Source organism: Ochotona princeps, chromosome 3 (assembly GCF_030435755.1).
Source record: "Ochotona princeps isolate mOchPri1 chromosome 3, mOchPri1.hap1, whole genome shotgun sequence".
NCBI lineage: Eukaryota > Metazoa > Chordata > Mammalia > Lagomorpha > Ochotonidae > Ochotona > Ochotona princeps.
The window spans coordinates 115,646,828-115,667,395 of record NC_080834.1 but is presented as its reverse complement, the minus strand read 5'-3'; the positions used below and the strand labels follow the sequence as shown (position 1 = coordinate 115,667,395).

Sequence of the window (20,568 nt, the reverse complement as noted above, 5' to 3'; positions counted from 1 at the left end):
CCCTGCTAGGCTGATTCTCAACTGTCAGGGTATCCGAGGCTGTGGTAACGCTGGGATGCCAGTAAACTAAGGTATGCTAAGTTGACAGATTCTAATCAAAAAGACACTGGGAAGTAGAATTAGATTCAGGAATTACGGAGGCATTTGACTGATTTAAAAGAGTCATAGAGAGAGTGAGAGAGGGAGGAAAAGAGAGAGAGAGAATTTTCCATCTGCTGGTTCACTCCCCAGAAGGCTCCAACAAGCAGGACTGTGCCACGCCAAACCACGAGCTCCATCTGGGTTTCCTACATGAGAGGCCTATCTGCTTCCTTTCAAATGGACACATCTTCCACTCCTCCACTGCTAGCTCACCCAAGCGGCTTGTTGTGCAGGTAGCTTCTTATGCATGCATGCTGGGATCATGCATGTGTGTAAGGCAAAGATGACTTCTCTCAATTGATAACCTAATAGTTTAGCTTTCCCATTTATTAACAGCAACTCACATTTCCAATGACTGCATTTGCCTATAAATAATACAAGCAGTAGCTAACATGATTGAGTATCGATCAATACTGACACTATGCTAAACACTTTGTATATTATTGCGTTGAGGCCTCACAGTAACCACAAGGGAGCACTTGCTGTTTTCACAATGCAGAGGAAGAGCCTGAGACTTGTGGGTTACAGGTGGCACCATGCCGGGCCACATTCCTATCAGCTGGGCACTAAGTGGCTGAGCTTTGAAATCTGGCTCTGCAAGCGTCTATGTCATCCGTGGGTGATCTGGGCATTGCTGAATTACTATTGGTTGAATTTTCATGATGAAAAAAATTCTTTTTTTAAAAAAAAATAAGACTTAGTTATTTCTTTGAAAGCCAGGGGTTCACAGAGAGCATGAGAAATGGAGACAGTTTCCACCTGCTACAATGGCGGGGCTGGACCAGGCCAAAGCCAGGAGCCGGGAACCAGGAGCAGGGAGCCAGGAGCAGGGTGCAGGGCCCACCTACACCAGGGTGCGTGTGCGTTGGCAGGAAGCTGGAATGTGGACTGCAGCGTGGACTTGAATGCAGACAGACCAAGTGGGATCTTAACTGATAAAACTAATACCCACACCAAGAGCTGTTTTTGAAATCATCACAAGGAAATCCCTGAAAACACGCAGACTCCAGTGGTGAAGTGCCTCCCCAAATACAGAGCTCACTCAGAAAATAACATAATGCTGGGCCTGGCACGGTTGCCTAGTAGCTAAAATCCTCGCCTTGCGTGCGTTGGGATTCCATTTGGGCACCGGTTCTAATCCCAGCACTCCTGCTTCCCATCCAGTTCCCTGCTGTTGGCCTGGGAAAGCAGTCGAGGACGGCTCAAAGCCTTGGGACCCTGCACCCATGTGGGCGACCCAGAGGAAGCTCCTGGCTCGTGGCTCCAGACTTCGGACTGGCTTAGCTAGGGCTGTTGCGGTCACTTGGGGAGTGAATCATCGTATGGAAGATTCTCCTCTCTGTATCTCCTCCTCTCTGTGTATCTGCCTTTTCAATAAAAAAAAAAGGAGTTTTTTTTTTTTTTTTTAAAAAGAGAATAACATAAAGCTATACAATAACTGTGGTGAATGCAACTCACACGACTGCACGGGGAACACACGAGCGTGCAAAAGCAAGTGTTCTGCAGTGTCACGTCACAATAGTAGGAGCCCAGCTTCTCGGAGCCCTTAGCTGGTAGATCCTGGATGGGTATCAACTCCCAGCAACATGAAGAAACTCAGAGGTTGGCACCATCTGCACCTCTTACAAACGAGAAAACAAGGCCACGAAAGGCAAAGCGATTTTGCCCCACAGCTGGGTAAGTGGTAAAGTCAGGATTCGAATTTGTGTGGCTCGGCTTGCGCTCCCAGTCACTACACTTGCTGGATGGTTCCTATGGCCTTTGATCCAGCTAGCACAGAGCTGTTTCTATGTGTGCGCTTGGTTTCCCCGGAGGCATCAAGGACGTGTGCTTGTTTCCTCGAGGCCCATCCTCTCTGGAAGGCAGCGAGGTTGCCCCACACCAGCGTGAGGCACGAGCAGGGGGCAATGCGAGTGTTATAATCCCAAATCTGAGATTTCAGAATGCGGATCCAGAAGTCTTGGTGCTTGATGGGGTCCTTCACACCTTGAAAATCCTAATGGCTCAGAAGGCAGTGTGGCCAAGTGAATGGAGGGAGGGAAATGTTTCCAAGTGAATTAAAACTGCTGCATGTCAATGCATCTCAAGAGGGACTTTGCCCGGGGTTAAAAAGGTGCCGGAAATGGCCTGTCAAGATGCTCGGAGAGAAAGCGGCTTCACGCTGCTGCTGACCACGGTGAGCTGAGCCTTTACGCTTGCAACTCAGCCTGGTGCAGTATGGGTATCTTCAGTGTGCCCAAGGTTTCAGCTGTCTCACATGGGCTCCCTGAGCCCTTCGGGACTTCTCAGAAACTGGAGATCATGGAGACTCCCAGGCATGGCTTCTGAAATGAAATGAGATGGGTTCTGGGGGGGTCTGTCGTTTCCTAGCTAGGCAAACGTGGGCAGATCCAACTCTCTGCTGCCCTGTATTCGGGGGTATTATGTGTAATTGACAACTGTTCCTCCCACAGGTTGTTAGGCACATTGGATGAATGAATAATTGTAAAAGGCATGGCACAGACACAGTGGCTTGCAGCCGTTGTCACCATTGTGACGGCCAGGTCAGCCCCCTGGTTTTCTTTAAGATTTATTTATTTTTATTGGAAAGTCAGATTTACAGAGAGAAGGAGAGACAGAAAGGTCTTCCATCTGCTAATTCACTCCCCAAGTGGCAGCCACGGCCGGAGCTGAGCTAATCCAAAGCCAGGAGGCAGGAGCTTCTTCTAAGTCTCCCACGCTAGTGCAGGGGTCCCAAGGCTTTGGGTTGTCGCCTACTGCTTTCCCAGGCTGACAGCAGGGAGGTGGATGGTAAGTGGAGAGGCTGGGACACAAACTGGCTTCCATATGGGATCCCGGGACACGCAAGGGGAGGACCGTAGCCCATAGGTTATGTGGTTTTCGATCACGCAAAGAATAACTTCAGTCCTACTTCTGGTAAGGCTGGAATGTTGAATGCTTAGAGCAATTACCAGGCAGCCACAACACCATAGCCCGGGCAACCTCCAGAGAAGTGGCAGTTGAGAAGGGGACAAGTAGGGAGGCTGAGGGCTAGAGCGGAACGCAGACCCAGGGGCCATAAAAAGGGAAAGAATTCAACGCCTATCCCAGCTGGGGTCCCGACGCGCGCCCAGGGCGAATCCTCTGGCTTGGCAACGCCGGCCGCTGGCTGCCAGCCTCAGGGTCCGGCCGGCCGGCTTGGCGGCGCCCTTCGGCTACTCCTCCCTTCCACACACCCCTGTTCGGACCCTGGACTGCGATTGGATAGCTCGACCCCGGGCTGTCGCCGATTGGACTTCGCCGGCCGGGGCGACGGGGTTTAAAGAGGGGGCGGGGGCGCGCGGCGGAGCAGCGCCGCGGTCTCGGCCAAGCGCAGCTAGCGGTCCGTGCCGTCCGAGCCCGACCAGCCGCCGCCCCGGGCAGTCGCCCTCCAACAGCTCCGCCACGCAGGAACCACAGGGTTAAGGCAGGCGCTGTGTAGCCTGGGGTCCCGCTACAGACTAGTGAGAGGCTAAGGCTCCGGGGACGTCGGGGCGGCCACCATGGTGGCCACGTGCCTGCAGGTGGTGGGCTTCGTCACGAGCTTCGTGGGATGGATCGGTATCATCGTCACCACATCTACCAACGACTGGGTGGTAACCTGCGGCTACACCATCCCCACGTGCCGTAAACTGGACGAACTGGGCTCCAAGGGGCTGTGGGCGGACTGCGTCATGGCCACGGGGCTGTACCACTGCAAGCCCCTGGTGGACATCCTCATCCTGCCGGGTAAGGACCCCACTTGCTAGCTCTGGATCTAACATCTCTCAGCCTCAGACTTCTGGGATTTGGGGGTGGCCTCGCTGCTCAAGTCGCTTCGAGATTTTAGTGGACAGATTAGGAATTCAGTCTGTGAGAACTCCTATTTTCCCACCCATGGTGGACAAAACCTCTTCCCGGACACCTGCTTTCGGGTTAGCTACCACCGCAGGTGCGGAAAAAGCAAGGTGGGGTGGGAAGGGGATGCGAACTCTCAGCGACTGGGAGGGCTCAGTCTGAATGTCGCTGTCCTCGCCGGGAGGGTGAGGCGCCTTGGCTAGGTTGGGGCGCTCCTCAGAGCGATTCATGTCCTAGGACATTTTGCAGTTGAGTAAACCCCAGGTTGATGCCCACACGCTCCGGGGCGGGGGTGGCGGTGGTGGCGGTTTTATTTCCCCTGTCCGCACTCTCGCCCCTTCCTTCTCCTCATCGCAGGCTGCAGGGTGGTTGGGGGGACTCCCCTGGCCCGCTCTGCACCCTGTTTGGGGCGGGAAGCCTGGCTTTCCCTGGAGGAGACAGAGGGTCACTCCTCCCCCCTCCGAGCTGCGATTGGAAGTGGGCAGGGGGCTGAGTTGATGGACAAGCACCCTCCCCCGCCCCCTTGCATACCCGGCCCATCTTCAGGTGCCGCCCCAGTGGCACAGTGTCAGGTAAGATTTAAACTATCCGCATCCCGGGTGCGGGGCGGTGAGGTCGCAGGTGGCCCAGCTGGTCTGCTGGGAAGCTCGGTAGGACCCCCCCTCAGGATCCTGCCCCTCTAGGCGTCCGCACCCCACTTTCCTCCCACCAGTAGTGGTGAAACATGCGTATTGAAAGACCTGCCTCAACTTCTTTTGCACTTCGTGCCTTCTCTCCCAGGAGTCTGTGACTCCGGGAGACTCTGTTTCCCAGCCTGAGTGTCTCGGGAATGCCCCGTTTCCCGGCAGTGCAGTCACTTCCCATTCCACCTTGCTGCCCTGATGTTTGCTGCTTAGCCCCATCAGGGCACCTGTCTTATTTTCATTGATTGTTGGTGAATTAACGTCACTCCGTTGCATTTTACTTCCCTGGAAGATGTGGACGGCGCCCTGCTGTCTCTGCATCCCCGCTTGTGCCCAGCCTCGCCTGTGCTCCACAGCAGGTTCCCATGGTGCTGTCATCCCTGGCTTTTCATTGTCTTAGCAGATGAATAGAAGTCTGTGAACCCAGATCTGGGCCAGCCTCAGTTAGAGGGAGATGGGTGATAGCCCACAGTATCCAGGCCTCACACCCTGGGTGATGTGGCACAAATTGCTCATCTCCATGAACCCTAGTTGTCCTCTTTTAAAAATGGAAGTCCCACCAGCCATCTGGGTGCCAGGATTGTTGGGTAAGACAAGAACTGTAAACCTTTGGTGTAGGGGAAGCCCCACAAATGGTAGGTTCCCCCCCCCCCCCGCAAACTGTATAGTATTTGTATGGACTTCTAACTGAAGCACAGAATTACTCTCTGCCTCCTTGCTTCTTGTACAAAGTCTTATGAGCATTCAGCAGGAGGAGTTTGTTCTCAAGGATAGACCACACCCCAGAAGGTAGCGCTCAGTGCCCCTCCTCCAACTCCCCTTGCATGGGGGCAGGGCAGGTCCCCGGTCTCCACCTCTTGTCTTCCAGCCACGACCTTGGCACCGAAACACATGCACACCCCGTGTCATGAATCTCAGGATCTCTGATGCCAGCCCTCTGTATCCTCTAAAGGGCTGGGTCTCAAAGTCTGGGTGGCTTCCCCAGGGACCTTTAAGTCAACAGAAATGTGCTTAATTATCTTTCTTGGGCAGCGGTGGGAAGAGGGCCTTGGCGCAGTCTGGATTCTGGCCAGACAGCTCTTGCAAACTCGTTCAGGTTGGGTCCTGGGGTGGAGTACGGGCTGGCTGGCTTTGGTATAAGGGTCCTGGTATGTGAGGCAAAAGTTAGGGCTAATTTCTTGGCTTGGCCATTAACTCTGCCTCATTCAGGCCACCATGTCTCTGACTCTTTGAACAACAAAAAAAATGGAGAGCGATAAGTGCGGTCATGAAAAACTGTCTTTAACTTGGAAGCAATGGATTCAAGTTTGTGAAATCCTCCTCATATCTTCTCTGTCTCTATTTTTTTTTTTTTTGCTTTAGTACTGCACACATAATTGGCTTCTTTCTAAAGTTGTTTCATGGCACTTTACTGATCCTTAGAAAGTCCAGGCAGTCTTTTTTTTTTTTTTTTTTCAACTCTTATTGTCCAATTCATGGACACCTGTTGATTTACATCATCTGTGTGGGCACCGTGTTAACCCCTTGCAGACCAAGGCAGGTGTGTGTCCTGTGGACAGCTGGGGAAGTGCATCCAGGGCATTGTGGGAGTGGCAGAAGATGGAGCATGCCTGCCTGTAGGGCGCAGCACTTGTGAGGCCAGTAGCCTCTGGAGAGAGCAAAGAGACATTCCCAATGTCAGCTTACTCGCCTTGGCACTATGCAGTGTTCAAATCCAATGTAAATTTAAAACACAGAATTAGAGACAAGGTCAGCTGGTGCACCTGGAGACCAAAGGACTGGATATCTCTGTTACAACACCAGGAGTGATAACAAATTCGCTATGACTACTTAGCACAAACTCTGGTGCTTTTTCTTTTTTTTTTTTTTTTTGTAAGATTTATTTACTTTTTTAAAGATTTATTTTTATTACAAAGTCAGATATACAGAGAGAGGAGGAGAGACAGAGAGGAAGATCTTTCGTTCGATGTTTCACTTCCCAAGTGAGCTGCAACAGGCCGATGCGCGCCGATCCAAAGCTGGGAACCAGGAACCTCTTCCAGGTCTCCCACGCGGGTGCAGGATCCCAAAGCTTTGGGCCGTGCTCCACTGCTTTCCCAGGCCACAAGCAGGGAGCTGGATGGGAAGTGGAGCTGCCAGGATTAGAACCAGAGCCCATATGGGATATCCCGGGGCGTTCAAGGCGAGGACTTTAGCCGCTAGGCCACGCCGCCGGGCCCGTAAGATTTATTTTTATTGGTAAAGTAGATTTATGGAGAGGAGAGACAGAGAAAAAGATCTTGTAGCTGCTGATTCGCTTCCCAAATGGCTGCAATGACCGGAACTGAGCTGATCCGAAGCAAGGAGCCACGAGCTTCTTCTGAGTCTGCCATGTGAGTGCAGGTCACAAGGCTTTGGGTCATCCTCGACTGCTTTCCCAGGCCACAGCAAGGGGTTGGATGAGAAGTGGAACACCCAGGTCATGAACCAGTGTCCATATGGGATCCTAGTGCATGCAAGGTGAGGATTTAGCCTCTGAGTCATTATGCCGGGCCCAGCATAAACCCTGTTTTGTGCATTGCATGAATTAACCTTCAATAGACTTCTGTTAGAAATATGTAGCTACTATTGCTATTTTTACTCCATGAGGAGGAAAGTAAGACATTGCAGTTAAGTGACTTGCCCAAGGCCACCCGGGAATATAGACTGTATCAACAGCACAGCAGAACCAGACGAGGACAGCAGAGAAAGCTTAGCAGAAGATGTGAGTTTTCATGTAAATCTTTCACAACATGATATAACGTTGTAAATGGACCCTTGACCCCTCATCCTGGCAACTTGGTCTTGTGGTCTAATCGGGGGTTGCCCCTACTTCTGTCTCTCCAATCCCTTTTCTTGTAGCTGAGTTGCTTTCTAGCTTGAAAGTGTACATTATTCTCAGACAGTTGTTTGCAGCTCCTTAGCCCTGGAATGGGGCAAGGGGGAGCGCGGGAGGTGGTGTTGAGCGCCGACGAGGCAGGGCTCAGGGACCAGGTGGCCTGTGTGCTCACCCACACTTGTCTGCTCTGTTTCCAGGCTATGTGCAAGCTTGCCGGGCCCTGATGATTGCCGCCTCCGTCCTGGGGCTGCCAGCCATCCTCCTGCTGCTCACCGTGCTCCCCTGCATCCGGATGGGTCATGAGCCTGGCGTGGCCAAGTACCGGCGGGCCCAGCTGGCTGGGGTGCTGCTCATTCTGCTGGGTAAGACGGCTTCCTACACGGTAGCCCCATTCTGAGGGAGCCTGACGAGCCTCATACCTCCGGCTTGGTGCCACACTGAGTTCAGGAGAAAGGCAGTCTGTGAACCCATGGGGGAGAAGCCCCCACTATCTGTGACCTGTTTTATTGCATGAACAGTTGACAGTGATGGGTATGTATGTGGGGGGACATTAATAACTCACAGGGCCCGGCGGCATGGCCTAGCGGCTAAAGTCCTCGCCTTGAACATGCCGGGATCCCATATGGGCGCCGGTTCTAATCCCGGCAGCTCCACTTCCCATCCAGCTCCCTGCTTGTGGCCTGGGAAAGCAGTCGAGGACGGCCCAATGCATTGGGACCCTGCACCCGTGTGGGAGACCCGGAAGAGGTTCCAGGTTCCCGGCTTCGGATTGGCGCGCACGGGCCGTTGCGGCTCACTTGGGGAGTGAATCATCGGATGGAAGATCTTCCTCTCTGTCTCTCCTCCTCTGTGTATATCTGGCTGTAATAAAATGAATAAATCTTTTAAAAAAAATAATTTACAAGGAGGCTTTAAAAAGATTTTTTTTTTTAATTGGAAGGCAGCTTTACAGAGAAAAGGAGAAACAGAAAGATCTTCCATCTGCTAGACGCAATGGCTTGAGCTGAGCTGACCCAAAGCCAGGAGTCAGGAGCTTCTTCCAGGTCTCCATGCAGGTGCAGGGTTCCAAAGCTTTGGGTCATACTCCACTGCTTTCCCAGGGTACCAGCAGGGAGCTGCATGGGAACCGGAGCAACCAGGAGGTGAATAGTCACCCACATGGGATGCTGATGTTGCAGGCAGAGGATTAGCCAGTTGATCCAAGGTGCCTGCAAGACGAGGATCTGGGGCTAGGAGGTCACTAGCGGAGAGACCAGGAGAGCAAATGAGTCACAGTGTGGCTCTCTGTTTAAGCCCCACAATGGAGTCTCTTTTAGAGCATCCATAGTCAGCTCCCACTGTGGATCAGCTGGATTGGAATTTTCTGAGGATTGGGCCAGGCAAAGGCATTTTTGTAAAAGTCCCCAGGTGATTCTTGGGTGCAGCCAGTATCGGAAACCCCAATTAATAAAGAAAGACTAGGAAAAAAAGAGAGCACAGACAGAGTGAGGTATTGAGAGTGGTAGACCAGCGATGGCAACTTGATCTCTTCTCCAGCAAGTATTACTGGAGTAAGTGTGCCAGGCATCAGGTTAGGCATTGAGCGTGTTTGGGTGGGGCAAGGCTCCTTTTGCTCTGTGGCTGCTTGGAAAGGGAGATAGAGGATGGCTTGTGCCAGTCTCAATGAAATCCTTGTCCCTAGTCCATGCACACACAGAACAAGACACCAGTCCAGACCAGATACGTTTCTCAGTACAGAAGAATCTGTCATGACTCAAGGGTTGAAGGGAAAAGTGGTGGGGTCATGGGCTGGAGGAAGGGACAGCTGAGGCTGCTGAGCAGGCCTGTGCGCATCCAATCCTGCTTCGCTGATGATGCCTGACACAGAGGAGCTCCGTTGAACAACCCGTGGGACTGTCCTTCCAGTTATCTTTTTTTTTTTTTTAAAGTATTAGTTATTACGTTTTGTGATTTTTACATAGTTGATTAGGGCTACAGGAAGGTGGGTGAGATCACCATTTCCACTGTCTATGTTTTTCTTTTCTGTATCTGGGGGAGGAGGGGAGACAAGGAGAGAAGCCACACCCAGCCTCCCAAATGCCTCTGCACCCTGGGATGGAGGGCAGCCACCAGACACCACTCCAGGGTCCCCGATGTGGGGCATGCTCCAAGGGTTCTGCTCAAGAGGTTTCAGTAGTTCAACAGATCCGAATTACTGCCGATCTCACCACTCCAAGCACGATGAAATCTCTTCAGAATCCGCTGGTTGACATAGTCCACCTTAGAGTCTCTTTTTCCCCTGATATTCACTGCCAACACTTGGATGGGATAGTTGATCAATTTGTTCTGTCCTCTGTTTGGGTACCAGGTGTCCTCTGCAGACTGCAATGTACTGCCATATCCTCCATGTGCACTTGGCTATGCTGTCCACTGCTCTAAGTCACTGAGGAGGCCCAGCTCTGACATATGCACTCCCTAATCAGACCATGGAATCTACAATTCTCTCCATGGTTGGGGTTCTGAGTCCGGCAATTCAGTTGAGGGGATTCCAAAGAAACTTTGTCTGAGGTGATCCCAGACCTGATTCTTGTGTGTGCTTGCCAATACAGGGTCTGACACAGTCCGTTGCCCCAGTCAGTCTGTGCACATGCTGAAAGACAGTGGTCCTGTCGTTGAGTGTCCCTCAGGATTCATTCCTCATCTACACATACTGTGGCCTTATTCACGGATGTCCCTAGGTAATAATTCCAGACCTCCAAGACCCCAGAGCTTGCAGCTGGGCGTCCAGCGGGTGAAGCCTGGATTCGTTGTCGCTCTGGCTGCCCATAAGCCCAGGATTCGGCCACTGCTTGGCAGCAGTGGATGGGGAGCGAGTATCCCCAGCAGGAACCCTGGCTCAGCCCTGTTTCAGACATCTGCACCTCTGAGTAGACTTAACTGGACTCCACGCACCGACATTGCCTCCAGCTCTCTTCCTTTTGATAATTTCATGTTTCTCCATTGTTGCTCAATGAAAACTAATTCCACAACCATGCTGTAAGTCCTAGCAGAGGACAGGAATTAAAACCTGCAGTTCTTTGGTGCAAGGTGCATGCCCAGTGAGAATCTGGCTTGGATGCGGGTCAAAGATCACATCCCCAAACTGGCCCATTAGAACTCGTGCTTGGGCTTTCTCTTGGACTCCCAGCCGTGCAGGGTTGAAGTCTACTGTATGAAGGGCTCCTCTGGAGACATTCTGGCTTCCATACAGGAGTCACAGGGCATTCACAGGAGAGAAAACTCACTCAAACAAGCCAGTGGACACTGTAGAAAAGGGAGGGGAGGGGAAAAGACACCCCAAAGCAGCCAGAGGTTTGTAACTTCTCAGTGTTTTTTGTAACTTCTTTGTGCTTTGAAAAAATTTTTTAAATTGTGCTTTGAAAAATTTTCTTCTTTGTGTTTTTAAGGTGGGTTGGCAAAGAGAGGCAGAGTCACGGATGATGAAAGCAAGGTGGAGCAGGGTAGCAGATACCAGTCTCTCCTTCCCTGTTGGCCTGGAGTGAAGCCATGGGGAAACTGGGGTGCTGAGTGGCCCAACCCCACCCTCCAAGGCTTGCCTTGACTACAGTGATCTAGCACTGGAAACATAAAGCTCATGGTCCCAAGTGTGGCACCTACAGATGTCTTCCGGCCACAGAGCCCAGAGGGCCTGGTCTTGTGCCCCATCCCCCGCAGCACTGGCCGCGGGTGGGAAGGGTAGGAGAGAGTGAAAGCTTCCTTTGTATTTCTCTGGCTTGGCTCCTTTTCTCTCAGTAGGGGGGTGGGCAGGGAGAGGCCAGCTCTGGGCCAAGGATGGGCCAAGGGGTTACTGGATGGTGATGCGGTAAGGTAGGGGTGAGTGTTGGGCAGCACAAGAGCTTTTTTTTTTTTTTTTTTTTTCCAATTGGGAAATCAGATATACAGAGAGGAGAGACAGAGAGGAAGATCATCTGTCCACTGATTAACTCCCCAAGTAGCTGCACAGCCAGAGCTGAGCCGATCCAAAGCTTGGAGCTTGTTCCAGGTCTCCCACGTGGGCACAGGGTCCCAAGGCTTTGGGCCATCCTCAACTGCTTTCCCAGGCCACAAGCAGGGAGCTGGATGGGAAGTGGTGCCACGGGGACACGAACCGGCTCCTGTATGGGATCCCAGCGTGTGCAAGCTGAGGAGTTTAGCCTCTAGACTACCATGCAGGGCCCAAGAGCAAGAGTTTAAGGGCCTGAGGAACTGGGCACACTTTGGAAACCATGAATGTTTTGCATTAACATCAGTTCTTCCTGATCTGTACATCTGTAATGATTTTTCTGAAAGCTTACAGGGTTTGTGCTATGCTACAAGCATGATGTCTTCCCAGGAGTCCAAGGTTACCAAAGTAAAGATTTCCTGCTGTGGGCAAGGGAGCCTGATGCTGAGGGCTTCTTAGCCTAGCCGATCAGCCCAAGGAGCAGCAGGTGCCTTGTTGGGCTGGCCCTGAGGCTCATCCATCCTCTGTTTCCCTGCAAAGTCAGGAGGTAATCGTTTTGTCAGTTGGAGTCAGATCCAACTCTACAGAATCTGTAATCTATTAGTTTTTAGCTGAGTGAATAATATATTAAGTATGTAACATAAAGTGGAAACAATGTTTCCCACTTTTTGAAGCAACGCATGGAGTCCGGCACATAGTAAACCTGAGCAAATATTTGCTAGTATTGCAGTGGGAGGAAATCGCCTGTAACCCAAAGGGCGGCTAGGTCTTCTTCAACCGTATCTAATTTATGCAGGCTCATCTCTGCATAGGGAACGGTAGAGGAGAGAAAATGCCGTGTTTTCGGAAATACCACCTCATGTCTGGGCCTAATGGAAATATTTCCTTTGTTTACTCTGTAGAGATCAGAATGTGGGGATCAGTAGCTGGACGTTTGTGTTTATGCAGGGTTGAAAAGGCATGTTGAATCACCATGCTGCAAACACTGCATCTTAGCTCTGACTCAGTCAGGTTCTAATTTTTACTACAAATTGGAAAGTGCTTCGATGTTTCTTAGAGGATGGGAGAAAGAATGGAAGGCAAGAAAATGTACTTTGCATCCCAAAGCAACCCTGTCTGCTTCCTTTCCAAAATACTACAAGCAAGGACAGTTAAAATCACTTATGTGGAATGAGTTATTTTAACTTGGAGCACTCAGGTTAAAAGAAAATTGGGGTAAATTTGAGGTTGTGTGGCAACGTGATATAAACAAAACTCGCCTCACACACAGAATCAAATGGGAATCTCCTTGGGTGGAGAACTAATGGGGATACTCTTACTGTCAGGGCATGACTAGAAGAGTTAGAAAATCCTCTTCTAAACTCATGAACTTTAGGCAGACACGTCCCACATTACACGGGTAGTGGAAGGGATGTGGCATTTGGGATGAATGTAGCTATACTGACCTTGTTCTGAAATTGGGGACACTTTCTGCTCTGTAAGCCCCTCCTGCCTCTACATTCTGTGATGGAAAAACAAGAATTAACCAATAACCACGACGTTGCTTTCAAACAGGGTAAAGGTAGGCAAAGATAACGATGCATGGAATAGAACTAAAGGCAGAAATGTTGAAAGCAGGCTGGGAAAATAACATCCTTGAATATTGGATCAATTGGATGGTTGCTGTCACTGTTATCTCTTCTGCAAAGTCACTGGTGGCAGAGGAACCCGTCCTGTGCAGTTGTGTGTGTGTGTGTGTGTGTGTGTGTGTCTGTTTTGTTGTTGTTAGATATATCTATTTTTATTGGAAAGTCAAATTTACAGAGAGGAGGAGAGACAGAGAGGAAGATTTTGCATCCACTGGTTCACTCCCCAAGTAGCTGCAATGGCTGGAGCTGAACCGATCCAAAACCAGGAGCTTCTTCCAAGTCTCCCATGCGGTGCAAGGTTCCGAGGCTTTGGGCAGTCCTTGACTGCTTTCCTAGGCCACAAGCATGGAGCTGGATGGGAAGCAGACCTGCTGGGGCATGAGCCAGAGCCCATATAGGATCCCGGTACATGCAAGGTAAGGACTTCAGTCACTAGGCTACTGCACAGGGCCTGCAGTTGCGATTTCTTAAAGCAACATTTTAGAGAGTAGTAAACCAAAACATTTCTAGCTTTAAATGTCCAGGAAATCAGCAAATAAATATGACCCATACAATAGCCGTTGCTGTAATTTGCTCTGTGTGTGTGTGTGTGTGTGTGTGTGTGTGTGTGTGTGTGTTATAACAGTACTGATTGAAGACAGTGGTCAATACATTTTAAAATATGAAGTGGAGAAGGACTTAGAAGTTTTTCTTGTGGGAAATTTCAAATCCAAACAAAAATAGGAGGAAGAGTTGAGGGAACCCCAGACCCTTCCTAGCAGTGATCAATTCATGGCCTGTGTGTTTTCAGTTTCTCCTCTTCACTCCACTCATTCATTCCCAGGGTTTTGGAAGCTATTCTTGACATAGCGAGGAAGACCCTCCCTGGTGTTACTAGTATTGTGAGTAAGTTAAGTGTTTTTAATGAAAATACTGAGTTGTCTGGAAGACAATGTTTTAAAAGTCTGTTTGGTGACTGCCACTGAAAGTGGCAAGTCCTGGAAAGAGAGGCTCATTGGAGGGAGGAAGGGTTGTCCCTGGAGGTGTGAGCCATGTCTTGGCGCTCACTCTCTCTCCAGGAGAGCAGAGCTCCGAATGGAAAACACACCTGCACCTATGTTATTCAACTTCATCATATTTCTATATTTCCCCCCTTTTGCCATTTAAAGCGTTTTTAGTTGCTATCTGATCATTGTGTGTATTTATGAGGTGTAGTGCCTATTGTCTCTATTTAAATCCATGCATCGCCACATTTCAACTGGTCTCCTTAAGAGACTCAAAGCCAGCTCCACTTGCATTTCATGTCTTAAGATGAACTTTGCAAATGTTATGTTTTCTGTGTTTGATAAAGTCAAGATCATTATCACCTTTCAGCAAAGGGTGTCCATCCCATCAACTCAAGACCGCATTGTAGCATGTTAATTGAAACTTGCTCTCCGAAGAGGCAAGTGACGTTTTCTTTGAAGAGCAAGAGAGTCTACTTATTAGAGGACCAAATCTGGAGGACTGTGAGCCGCATAGTGGAGTGTTCTTTTCCCTCTCCTTCTTTATAAACTAAGAAGATTCCCGACAAGTGGCAGAGTAGCTTTCTCTGCCATTTGTAGTGAAACCTGTGTCTTCTGCAGGTGCATATAGGACAGGACACTGAAAAAGATGGGCGCTGAAGTTTCTGTCTTGTTTTTAGAGTTTTGACTTAAAAATAAATTCTAATGACCTAAAAAATAGGAAGGATAGATAGCTCCTCAATGGTCTTTAACTTAGAGATAAGTATGAATTTTAAGAAAAACATTTTTATGTCAATGAGCTAATCATAGGTTGTGGTTAGGACTTGCTTTTTTTTTTTTTTTTTAACATACTGGTTACTCAAAACCATGTCAATTCCATAATATTGCAAATTGCTGTTGATGTTATATTGGGACTCTTAATTGACTGGGATGATATTCTACCAGCTCTAACTTCGGACCAGAAATGGTCTCCCCAAGAAACTGTTCAACCCATCTGGACAATAAGTAGCTGGACTCTATGCTTGGTATATGTTTGCAAGGAAAGAATTTTGATTGAATTTGAACTGTAATACTGCAGCAAGGTGGAGGAATCCACCAGGGGGGAGGGGCATGGGGAGGGGTGGGGGGATTCCCAGAGCCTATGAAACTGTCACATAATGCAAAATAATTAATAAAAAAAAAGAAAAACATTTTTAAAATTTTGCTCAAACAACAAAACCATTTTGAGCTCAGTTTTTAACTTTTTTTTGGGGGGGTGGTGTTGGGGAGGCCAACAAAAATAAACCCAGCAGGCCTGATATGTGGTTGAGTAAGCCAAGCATGATTGGCAGTTGTATTAATATTTCATGCTTTATTTGACTTGTATTTTCAACTTTATTGGTGAAAACATATCCCTTTCTCCATGTCAACCATTGTTGAAATCAAGTAAATTCTCCTGTTTTACTTTCCAAACATTTTTGTCCTGAGTTCAACTGCAGGTCACAGTTCCCAGTGGGCCTCTCATTTCCTTTCCTGTTGTGTGGTGGTCTGTCATTTTTTCGGTGGTTTTGATGTGGCTCATCCCCGAGAGCCACAGGAATTCCACCCGGAGTTCATTTATCTGTTAGGAAATAAAGCGCCTGCTGGTACTCATTTGCCTTGCTTTGCATGGATCCCCAATGAGGTAAATCACGAGTTTGTGACTTTCATGTTAAAGTCACGGGAGAGCTTGATGATGCTTGTCACTTTTGCTAGGTGTGCAGGGGAAAAGAGAATTCCAATAGGACTATCTCATTCATCTGTCTTTTCTTTAACCAATCTCCCATCCAGACCTCTGATGCTCATTGTCCAAGTGTGTAGACATTTTCATGGTTTCATTTTTTTCATAAATCATGCTAAAATAAAATCTAACTCGTGCAAAGCATGAGTTTTGCTGTTATCTATGGTTGCTTTTGGAATATTGGGACTAAGTCTTTTTCTTTGTAAAGATAACTTTGTTTTGTTTAGGGAAAAAAGTAAATTAATTTAGAAGTGATTCTTTGGTCATATTTTAAAACATCTAAACCAAATGTGGAGGTTAAATTAGGTGGTTTGCACAGAATGGGAACAATGCTTTTTGTGTCTGTGTCAGTGAAGAGTGCCAGTACAGAGCCACTGGAAAACGCAAAGTTTAATTTGAACCGTGAGCCATTTTGAAACCCGCCAGTTGTTCCTGAGAAAGGTCGGCTGGGTTGAATCAAATCAGTTTCATCTTTCCGGTGCCCACCTTTCTCCCGTAAGTGAGCCTGGGTGTTTGAGTGCTGGTTTTGCTCATAGCAGAAGGAACATGCACTTTTGGGGGTCAGGGCTGTGCCCCTGCCTTGCACATTGGGGTGGGGAATCGAATCGATAGTTCTCGGCTGGAACACTCTGGTGAGGGAACTTGGTCCCCTGTCCTGGTGCAGAGAAAAGCTTTTCCGGGTGCCTTACTGAAGTTACAATGAATATCACAGCCAAACCAGCGTGCCCACTGATGTGCGACCCATGTCAGAGGAGAGAAAGGAAAAGGTGTTCCCACAGAGCCAAGGTTTTCATGCCTGCGCCGCGAAGGGAGGGTCTGCTGGATGCTGGTCTTCCAGGAAGTTCTGTTTACAGAGAATAGCGCCTCTCCAGCATTCTGAAAACCCTTGCTACAGGAGCCGGCCCGAGGGTGCCTGCTGTGTAGCCAACAGGGACTCACAACTGTGCTCTGCTGTTAGCTTCTTCAGTACTTGATGTTTAGTGCTGCATAACTGTGAGTAGTTCACCACTAATGCCAGGCTCTTGGGAGGCCACCTGAGCAGTGCAGAATCCTTTCAAAGCGCTTCCTCTTGACTTCTACCTGGGACCTGCACTTTTTAGGATAGGAATCACCTCTGTTTTCCTGTATCTGTACCAAGTCTGGGGCATAAGCTTAGTCTAGGTGTAGGCTATGAGGCCATTGAAAATGTCTTTGAAAATGGGGAAGAGGTAAATCTATTCTTCCGTTTAGAACCCAGCGTTTATGTGAAGGATAAATTATATTCCTTTTCTGTAGGCATGGAGGGCAAGTTAGAAAATGACTCAGCACGAGTAAAAAGTCAGAAAAAAGTTAGCTGAGTTGGAAGTGAGAAGGGTACTCTAAGGGTACCCTAGGTGGCAAACACCAGGCTGGCAATGCCATGATCTGTCTGAATTTGCTGATGGCTTTTCTCAGAATGGACAACCTCATTATCATCATTATATCTGCCAATCTCATATGCTATCTCAACTAAAACCCTTTAAAAACATGTTTTCATTTTACTTGGAAAGGAGGGGGAGAGAGAGAGAGAGAGAGAGAGGTCTTCATATTCCAAATGCTTTGAATAACTGGTGCTGGGCCAGGCTAAAGTTGGGAGCTGAGGGCTCCATCTGGGTCTCCCTTGGGGGTGGCAGGGACACAGTGCACGAGCCACCACCTGCTGCCCACCCCTCCCACCGGAGCAGGAAGCATTAGCAGGAAGTTGGATTGGAAGTGAGGGTGCGACTCCATCCCAGGCACTCTGATATGGAATGTGGGCTCAAGTGCCTTCTAACTACTGCATCTGACTTCTGGCCTGCAAAGTTGTAATTAAAATTTCTATTCTGTTTCTAGTTGTAAGAAATCAGATGGTACCAAAAGAGGCAACAGAATTATGTTTTCTAGAGCTGTGTTGTTTCGTACAGTAGCTGCTAGCCATGGATGGCCATTGAAATGAAAGTTAATTAAAATTCAAATTTCAGTTCATTAGCCTCTCTGCCCGCCATGGCTGCACAAGACAGGGCTGGTTTAAGAAGTTTCAAATAATTTTTTAAGTCTTCCTAGACTCCTGCCTGTCCTTGTTGGGATGCTTTGGTGAGAAGGGAGAGAGAATGCAATCGCAGGGAGGTTATTTTTTTTACTGTATACAGTACAAACCAGATCTGAAGTTACACTGACTGGTGCGAGGCCGCAGGACCCTCCGCAACTAATGCTGTCACCAGAAACTCCTTCAGTTCTTTACATATGCGAGTTGGGATTTTGTGATTGTCAACAATAACATGCCAACTCAAATTTTACAGCTGATATTGCAACTTTTCTAGGTCTTCACACTGTGAATGAACCAAATTGGAAAAAGAAGTGTAAAATTGAAGCGGGGGTGGATGGGTATTGTTTTATTTCTCATTTCCAAATATCTGCAATCATTCAGCATTCAGCTACTATACAGGTGACTGGGACTGAGCAAAGCATTGGATTTACAAACGTAGATGCACAGCACCTGCCACCAGGGAATTCAGAACCTGGAACAAAATGGACATGGGAAGTGATCATTAGAAGTAGGTGGTAATGCTAGACTTCTAACTATGGATGCAAAGTTACAAGATGCAAGCAAAAACAAAGATATTCTGGCCCTCGGTGATTTATTTCTGTGTGTTCACGTGGGGATTCTCTCCTTTCTGCCACCTGTTGTCCGAGCAGCCTGACACAAGTTTGCAGCCAGCCTGTTTACTTTTCCCCTGGCTGAGTGTGCGGTGTTTCCTGAGTGTGTGTGGTGGAGTGAATGAACCACCTGCAGCCTTGAGGCGCGGTGGACACGCCGGTCACGCTCTCTGCTTGTCTCCACAGCCCTCTGCGCCATGGTCGCCACCATCTGGTTCCCTGTGTGCGCCCACCGGGAGACCACCATCGTGAGCTTCGGCTACTCTCTGTACGCGGGCTGGATCGGGGCTGTGATGTGCCTGGTCGGGGGCTGTGTCATCGTCTGCTGCTCCGGAGACGCCCAGGCGTTCGGGGAAAACCGCTTCTACTACTCGTCGGGCTCCAGCTCCCCGACGCATGCCAAGAGTGCTCACGTGTAAACAGCCAGCCCCAGGCGGCCCTCCGAGGTGCTGTAGAGGCTGGCTGGGCCCGCGGCGGCGAGGGGGCACGCTCCTCCGCCAGGCTCCAGAGGGGCTAGCGAAACACCAGGCCTGGCCTGCCTCAGTCTTAACACCACCCTCCACCCCGACCTTTTGGTTGTCTTAAGTCTCTAGCTTTTTTCTTGGGCATTTCTTTCTTGTTTATTAAAACAAATATTTTGTTGCTGTCTAAATCTGAAATGTCTTGCAAACAGTGCCGAGTGGGGTGGGGGTGGGGGAGAGAAGCAAAAGACGCTTTTCAAACGGTTACAGATGACAATGGGAGTTTCATCAACAGGCCTCTGTTTCCGGCCTGCTCTTGAGCGCCAAGGTCATTTACTTCTAAGAGATACAGAAACGACAGAAGGCGGGCCCCAGGGTGCAAGGGAGGGGAGCGTTGGAACTTCTTCTTTCCATGGGAAAATTTCCTTTTTGTAAGTTGAGGGCAAGGGGTGGGGATTTTTTTTTTTTTTTTTAGTTTGGGATTTTACATTTATCTGTACATACTTTTTCAAAATTGGTCGGTTTTTTTTTTTATAACCATGAGTTTCCTGAAATTCTCAACTCATCCATATGAAGGAAATGAACCACACGGTTTTTAATTCTGCAATAAATAACAGCACAAGTGAGTATAACTTCAGCTAACACGCCACAAGCTCTCTTTGGTTTCCAGGTTTGGATGATGTAGTTTTTAATCGCACACTTTGCATACGCTTCAGTGTAACATGTTTTGAAAGCTTTCCCCCATTCTCTGTTTTCCTGCTGTTAGCCATCTCTGGGGGTGCCGACTAACGTACATTGTTCTGTTGACTCTGTGCGGGTGTAGGTACTGATGGCAGGTCAGTATCCGAGACCCCCAAGCTGTCCAAACACTGATGGTGCCTTTTGTTCTGTAAGTGAAATCTGTGCAATAAAATAACAAACTGCAAAGCCGGCCTTCAATCTTCTGTCGTATCGAGAGATCATCATTTGATTTTAAAAATATCTCATAAAGTTCTGCTGATGACTGATTGGGAATCTGGTCAAGGATTCAAGAGCAATTCACTCTGTATTGCCCTGCATAATCAAAAGGTTGTATTATTTTCTGTATCATGGTGATGCGAAAAATCATAAGCTAGATGGCTTCCAGGTTTTTTAGATGAAATTACTTTCAGGCAACTTTTAAGTCATAGGTCAGTTGGAAGCATCCAGAGATACAGTTTTAAGCACGATACAGTGAAACTCCTTTGTCGACTTCCAATACCTAGTAAAGGAACTGGCTGCATATAAGGGAGAAGTAAGTATTGTATTGAAATTTTAAGTAATAATATCGAAATGTGTTTTGTTCAAACACGTAAAGAGGTACCACAAAAGCTTCATGGAGAATAGAATTCAAAGATAAGCTCATTTTGATGCAAAACAATTTGAACCCTGCCTAGGTTTTCGTAATAGCCATTTTCCATGGCTTTCTAAATACCTCCTCTTTTATGTAGTTGTTTAGAAATTTTTGAAAAAAACACATTCAGTTGATTTTTGCTTTCTGGTCTAGAAACTCTGTTAACTTACGGGCTTGCAGTGAGAAAACAGATTACAATCTATTTTGGCAGAC

General features: G+C 48.5%; 1 protein-coding gene across 1 annotated transcript; it reads left to right on the top strand.

Annotated features, from left to right (window-relative positions):
• Nucleotides 1–3,454: 3,454 nt before the first annotated feature.
• On the top strand, nt 3,455–19,101 carry CLDN11 (claudin 11). The gene is made up of 3 exons (XM_004591309.2): nt 3,455–3,888; nt 7,734–7,898; nt 18,709–19,101. Exons 1-3 carry the CDS (start codon nt 3,663–3,665, stop codon nt 18,939–18,941), a joined length of 624 nt encoding a protein of 207 aa, XP_004591366.1. The 5' UTR covers nt 3,455–3,662; the 3' UTR covers nt 18,942–19,101.
• Nucleotides 19,102–20,568: the final 1,467 nt, after the last annotated feature.